At 43.8% G+C, this 7092-nt stretch overlaps 1 protein-coding gene across 6 annotated transcripts; it reads left to right on the forward strand.

The window, feature by feature from the left end:
- On the forward strand, window positions 1–6241 carry im:7151449 (complement decay-accelerating factor). Of its 6 annotated transcripts, none has more exons than XM_037448355.2 (13): window positions 3–235; window positions 1169–1354; window positions 1440–1539; window positions 1902–1972; window positions 2071–2253; window positions 3056–3106; window positions 3219–3311; window positions 3510–3572; window positions 4807–4845; window positions 4933–4974; window positions 5061–5112; window positions 5696–5771; window positions 5958–6241. In XM_037448355.2, exons 1-12 carry the CDS (start codon window positions 160–162, stop codon window positions 5751–5753), a joined length of 1014 nt encoding a protein of 337 aa, XP_037304252.2. In that variant the 5' UTR covers window positions 3–159; the 3' UTR covers window positions 5754–5771; window positions 5958–6241. The 6 variants fall into 6 exon arrangements, with proteins under 6 accessions (XP_037304251.2, XP_037304252.2, XP_037304253.1 ...); XM_037448352.2 differs by having other exon boundaries at window positions 5–235; window positions 3219–3374; XM_037448354.2 differs by lacking the exon at window positions 3056–3106 and having other exon boundaries at window positions 1–235; window positions 3219–3374.
- The last annotated feature ends 851 nt before the right edge of the window (window positions 6242–7092 follow it).

The raw sequence follows: 7092 nt of genomic DNA on the forward strand, positions 1-7092 counted from the left end.
GCGGTGCTGCGGTTTCCGGCGGCGCGGTTGGCTTGAGTCGGGCGGTGCGTTCACGGATCACTGGCGAGCCGCACGGCGACACCTTCGCGTCTCTTCCTCCGCCGGAGAACTTGGAGCCTGGAAGTCGAGTCTGGGATTTTGGGGGTCTCTCGGGTCGGCATGGAGGTTTCGATGGGCACGCGCGCGCGGCGCGGGGTCAAGTTCCTGTTGATCCTCTTGGTCGTGAAGGCAGCAGGTCAGTTCAACGTCTAATGAGATGATAGCTGGTTTTTATGACTATTACAAATGTTTCCTTACTCTTTGTTTAAATTGTGCTCCAGAAAGTAATACCGTTTTTCAGACTCTAATTTATCATTTTACTCCGTGAGATCCGTGAGTTAAATAACATTTGCAAATAACAATAAGCTACCAACACACACACACACACTAGTTTACTTGCATGTTGTGCACTAGTGGATTAGTGTCAAAAGTCAAGTTGGTCTACTTAAGAACAAGAACACACAATAGAAACACATTTCAGTAGGCAACCCCTTTAACTACAACCTCAGTAAAATACTTTTACATTACATTACATTACATGTCATTTACATGACGCTTTTATCCAAAGCGACATACATCATACATTCACAAAAAAGCTGCCTTTGTGTACGTTGTGATATTTGGTGGATGTTGTGATATTTGTTGGATGTTGTGGGAGGACCGGGGTGAATAAGACGGAATACAACATAGAATATTAGGGAGATCCTGCGGTCCCGTCTCCGGAGAAATAGTCATGAATCTCTCCTCCCTGAATAGTTCAGAAATAGTTTGTGAGCTGGTTTGTCAGAGATAAGAACATTCCATGAAGTGTGAAGTTGCCAATGTGCCGTGAAATGTATCAGATTATTGAGAATTGATGGATTAAAAACCCATTATCAATTTGTAACACACATAACTGCATAGGGATTAGAACCCTTTTAATAAGGACTATAAATCCAGAATTGATGGATTAAAACCCCTTTATTTAAGGACTCAAATAACAATAGACCTCTAAGATTTTTGAATCTCACGTGTGTTTAGGAATTTAGTCACATGCATCGAATCATTGCTTTGAATGGCCATAATGTAACTCTGATATTTATTAACCAATAGACTTGGAGGTTGACGTTGGTTCTCCTCTTTTCTCCAGCCGACTGCTCCATCCCGAAGGCACCGGGAAACACTGTCTTGAGCGACCAGTCCCTCCTTTTAAATATATTCCCAGAGGGTGTGGAAGCGTATTTTGACTGTGCTTATGGGTACGTCGTTGAAAGTGGCTCTGGGAAAATAACCTGCGTTCAAAGCATCTGGACTGAACCAGACCTGGTCTGCAAAAGTGAGTCCTCGCTACTTTGATCACTCAGCTGCTCACACTGACGACCAAAGAGCTTCATTGCAAAGTTCTGTGGTTTGTGTTACAGAGATGGACTGTGGTCCCCCTAAAGCTAAGCCCAATATGAGCTTCGATATCAGCGCTGGTACCCTGGTGGGCGCAGATATAAGAGTACTCTGCAATACAGGGTGAGTAGGAATATAAAAAGGACTGGACATATTTCCCACACAGCTGCCATCTGATTAAACGAACCATGAAAATAAATGATGCCCTCAATACATGTCATTTGCATACATACAAGGCACATAAAGGTCTTTTTGCTGCACTGCCAACAGTCCAGGAAGAGCTGCTGGTAAAACAATAGACGACAACAATTTAACGGTCTCTAAAGGAACCAAATAGTGCGGGAAGCCTAATCCAAGCCGTCACAATAAAGTCTCACGCGTTTTACTGAGCTCACTGTCAATAAATGGTTTTAGTGGAGATCAACATCATGGCTCTGAAGTATTTCATCCTCCTCCTGCTTTATTTTCCTCCTTTTTTCCAACAGATTCAAGCTCAGTGGACCCAGCTACAAAAAGTGCTATCCGAAGGGCTGGAGTGGCAACCCCAAGTGTCACAGTAAGTGTCCCTTATGCAAAAAAAAAACGATTGTTTCCTACAATCAAAGCTATTTTCAAAAGAATATTGCGGAAACACCTCTTTGTGTGACTCCTCAGTCATTTCGTGCGGTCCACCTGGTAATGTGACCAATGGCAGAAGCTTATGGGATTCTAAAGACGACCCATTATACGGAGACGTCATCCACTACGTCTGCAACCAAGGATACACCCTCATTGGGAACAGCAGCACTTCGTGCAGCGCAAGTGGTGGCTACGATTCTCCGGCTCCCACCTGCGAAGGTAAGCCCCCCCCCCCCCCCCCCCCCCCCCCGCAACCACGAGCTCGACCTGTTACTGCGCACGCAGATGACGCGCTACAAGAATCGGTTAACTTGTGCCACACAGGGAGCTATATATATATATATATATATACTTTTTTCCCATGCATTGTTTGAAATGCATGGAATCCTAGCAGATGCAGAACAGCTGTTGAGAGCACTCTAGAGTTTACAGAGACACAACATTCCCCAATAAGCAGACACAGGGGGCCAAAAAAATCCTCTTCAAAGGGTGGAAACCTCGGGCGACCATCTGCCCGGCCCAGCCGGGTCAGAACAACGGGTTCTCAATTATCCAGTGTGGTGCGTTCAGGGACATTCAAATATGAACCACTGCACGCCAAAGCACAGTATCAAAATATTATTCATCTCATCCAGTTGTATTATATATTAATGCTGAAGTGAATTAGGAAGCAAAGAAAGCGAATGTTAGTAACATACTCGCCTGAGCCTTCGCTTCAACGCAGTGCTCGTACGACGGGCGTTTCCACGGTGACCCCTGAGGATGCTCGCCATCGACCACGCAGCCTTCGAGCCTCTCCTCACACTCATAACAGCTTAACTGGGAATTGACCCAAAGAGCTGATCATTGGTCAGATCTGCAGTCTGTAGCTTTCTACAAAAAGCATGTCACTGCTACATTCTGCATGTTAACTACTATATATATATATATATATATATATATGCATGTTCCATCACTCCTTATCCTCTCATGAATGGCTGATCAATAGTACTTATTTGAAGAAAAATTCAATATTCTTCAGGTGTGAGAACAGAAGAAACAATGGCATCACCAACATCTACACCTCCACAAGGTATATACATACATATATATATATATACATACACAGATATGCATAGATATACACAGATACCTACTAAATGAAGGTGATGGACCTATTTGACTCGGATGGTTATTTCCCACAGAAGTGTCCCCTTCCACAGAATCGTCTGCATCCCTCACGGCCCGCAGCGATAAAACGACCAGCGCCACACAAACAGTCTCACCTTCAGGGCCGGGTACAGAGGAGTTTCTCCACACCACCGCGCGCAGCTCAGCTGAGACGCTTTTAGGCACGGCACGTGAGTGCACGCTGTGCATGCCGCGCATGCCGCACTCTTCTCAAGAAAATTGGCTCCTCGACTCGGGGCAAAATCACTTTAATCCGGGCCGAGCCGCAGGAGAACTAAGTGTCGCTCTGATCGCTGTGTTCAAAGGTGGCGGAGGCATTTTGACAGCCGGGGGCCAAGCCACGACGACCACCGGGACGTCCCTTCGAGGTACTGAGTAGCTTAAAATCATTATTTTTACCGGGCCTTCCGCCCTCAGAGTTATTCCACTTGATCCTCTAGAGGAGACGGAGAGTCCAAAGCGTTCAGTCTGCCCTCCTGACCAACGCTGCCCGGAAAAAGTACAATGGTGGTACATTGGATCACAGCTAAAGAGGCAGAAATGAGAAAGACCTCTTAATCCCATTGTTGTTTTAAACCACTAGCTTACACCAGTGAGGGGAAGGAGCGAAAATACCAGTAGTTTCTCCATTTTGGGCTACTGTGGATTCAGTCCAATAAACTAAATAAGAAAAGCCTGTTGTGGACTATAGGCCCACACCACATATGACGATTTTAAGAGGGGGGTTTTTGTTTTGTTATGTAACAAGTGACACTATTTTGAGGTGAAATACTGCCCCCTATTTATTTCGAGCAGGGATCTACATCTTAAACATGAATCCTTTAAGGCATACGCACCGGATCTGTTGACATGAGATGTACTGTACGTACTCATGTGCCACACAAAAGCATTTAGGAAAAGAATGAACGTCATCAGTTCAGTCAATCGGCCCATAAAAGACCTGATATGCTTTAAATCACAAATATCGCTTGTTAGAGAGTGATTCGTCATTTTGGTTTTTGCTCTCTTGCAGCAATCAACTTATGAAAGTGTAAAAATACCATTTTCCATTGAGTTTCCGGGTAATGGGCACGGCTCTTATTTGTTTTTTTGAGGAGTTGCTAGGCAACCAAAAAACAATCCTGCCCACAGACTACATTGCGTCACACACAAAAACGTCATCACTTGGGGAAAATAAAACAAACAGGATCTTAATTAGTGAGTTTCAAAGGGTCGTGTCTGGGTTTTCTGAAGGGCAGATATTTCTTTACTCTGTGCTCATCCAAACCAAATCAGATGTGTTTACCCAATACGGCAGAACGTCTCTCTAACCCCGCTATTAAAGACTCGTATTTGTAATTATGATACTTTGCAGCGCGGATAATACCGGCTTTAATTTGCTGAGCAAGTTGAACTGCCAGTTAATATTTGCAGACATGTCTCCCTCCCTCAGTCCCTGGGGCAGTTAATATATTAATGTTTGATCCCTCCAAAGGTTTATTGGCTTTAAAGCTGTAAATGAGACGACGGGTCGGTTCGTTGGAATGTGTCGACCGTGTTTTAGCCTTCATGTTGTCCAGTTCGAATCATTTCCGCACTAATGATCGAGTTTCATCCTTGCAGACGCGCACGGGGGGGCTGTGGACACCAACGAGGGTCTCGGTGAGTGACGGAGCGTCGCTTCTGCCGAGGTGCTAACGTGGTGTCATTTCTCCTTCTTCTGCATTTAACTCTGCTGGTGTCTTTCAGGTCATACGGCTGTTGTAATCAGTGTCATATGCGTGGCATCAGGTAATGCATCATACATCCCGCTCACCTTGTGTTTTGCAGTAGAAATGCAAAATGTAATAAATGTCTCTTTGTTCTTTTCTTTCCAGTTGTGTGTCTCTTGGCACTCTGTTTACACAGGTTTCTTCTGAGGAGAAAAGGGTGAGATTCAATGTTTCAATCTTAACTTTCTAATGCATGAGACCTCATGATTATATTTAAATTCCCCTTTGCCCTTTCCGCTGCCTTTACTATAACATGTAGTCTGACCTCAATGCACAGTAGGTCAAAATCAGCACATATTTCTGCACTGAAATCTATCCAAAGCTTTATAACTCTGCGGTACTTTATTAAGTGTTTGAGGAAATCTGAATGTGCTGAAGGAATTGAGGAAGTCAACAGGAAATCCCTCGACTAAAAAACAACGTCAGCGCCGAAAGGATGTTCCCAATGAATCAGAGACATGTGAAGCAATCGGAAATAAAGTTTCGCTCAGACCGAAGCATCCTTTACATTCCAATCACATGAAACCCTGCGCATGCTTCACACATTTCATTGAGCCAATATTAAAAATGTATTATTACAACAACAAAAAACAATACTCACTCAAAGGGGCAATGACTAACACTAACATTTTGGGTGACTAAATTTTCAAAGAAATTCCATTTGGTGAACTAATAAAGTTTAACATAAAACTAAAGACTCAACAATTCTGACACAAATTCCTTATTTGGTGACACTTTAGCTCATATGACACCCGAGAAGACCTGAAGCCGGAGTTATTACAGTTCCAAAATCTTTAGATTGCCGACCCGACTAAGGTACCTGTCACTTCCTCTGTATCTACTGCTATAAAGAAATATACATTACCATGAAACAACCAGAGTATGAATGAGAAGCTTCTCTGAAATAAGCTAAAAACTATGAAGCTGAAATCCACCATGTGACTGAAGCTCAAACTAATGCTTTTTTTTTTTTCTTTCTTCTTCATTTCTGGTTGACGCTAGCTCTGCGAATGGAGCAGTGGGCACTTATTGAAGCGCATGGTGACCCTGGGGGGGGACGGGACGGCGTCCCCCGAGTCCACGGGACATGGGACAGAAGACGAATTTTGTTTGCACTTCAATTGGCAGATAATCAAACCCTTTAAAAGCATCGTCATTGAAATCAGCATCAGAAGAGCACTTTTTATAAGGACTTTTTTTTTTACCACCACAACTATAAATACCTCACGCCACTATACTATTGATATTTGTACATTATTTATGTAATAGACTTATGTTATGAAGTATTTCAAGAATATTTTGTGTCTTTTGTTTTTGATGTTCTTTCATCCTATGGAGGCCGTTACAAACGGGGGGGGGTTGTGGGAAGGTGACCACAGGACTACAATGCGGTTCAGTTTGCAGACTGATAAGGACACAAGCAGCTGCATTCTTTGCCCTCTGACTCTCTTTGCTTTGACAGCGTCTATTGTTCCCGAGATCTTTTTTTTTTTCGTGCACTGCGCAGAACAAACTTCTCTCACGAGAAAATAACCCACCGTCGATGAACCTTGACGAGTTAAGAGTAAAAAACCTTCTTTTTTTTTTCTTCATCAAACTTGGAACCACCAAATCTGAAAAAAGTTTTAAAGCACTTTTTGTGCTGCGTTGTGATACAACACAAAAAGCATTAAAAATAATAACCCTGAAGCCCACGTTGAAGCTTGAAGTAGCGGTTTCTGAGCCTCCAAGTAGAAACTCATTACATTCTCAGTGGGGGCAGCCGTGCAGGATGGAGCTATTATCCTGGCAGGGCTGTGAACCCGTACAGAGAAAATCCCTGTGATTAAAACGTGGTTAAACTGTTGCATTGTGGGTCCCTCTGGGGATCAAAAGAGGGGATTCTTCACCAGGACAAATTCATTTTTTGGGCAGGTTTGCTCGAGAGTACGTGATGGGCATTTAGCTTCAGTGAAAGGACGCTTTTATGGACTTAATTGACCAGGACGTGCACTCATCACAGCGCGTTAACCTCAGACACTCAGTGACTACAGTGGAGGTCTTTGTAGAGGCCATCCGCCATCTTCCAAAGCCGGCGCCTCCCCCAAGAAGAACGGAGGATGAAAGAGAGCTTTTATGGTGTCTGATGGTTTCACAT

This window comes from Pungitius pungitius, chromosome 8 (assembly GCF_949316345.1).
Source record: "Pungitius pungitius chromosome 8, fPunPun2.1, whole genome shotgun sequence".
NCBI classification, from domain to species: Eukaryota; Metazoa; Chordata; class Actinopteri; order Perciformes; family Gasterosteidae; genus Pungitius; species Pungitius pungitius.

Bases quoted from the DNA above. Each gene is read 5' to 3' on its own strand.
- im:7151449 (XM_037448352.2), top strand. From the start codon at position 160: ATGGAGGTTTCGATGGGCACGCGCGCGCGGCGCGGGGTCAAGTTCCTG. The intron at 1,540-1,901 runs GTGAGTAGGAAT...TTTTTCCAACAG, and splicing joins AGAGTACTCTGCAATACAGG to ATTCAAGCTCAGTGGACCCA. The intron at 4,846-4,932 runs GTGAGTGACGGA...GGTGTCTTTCAG, and splicing joins GGACACCAACGAGGGTCTCG to GTCATACGGCTGTTGTAATC.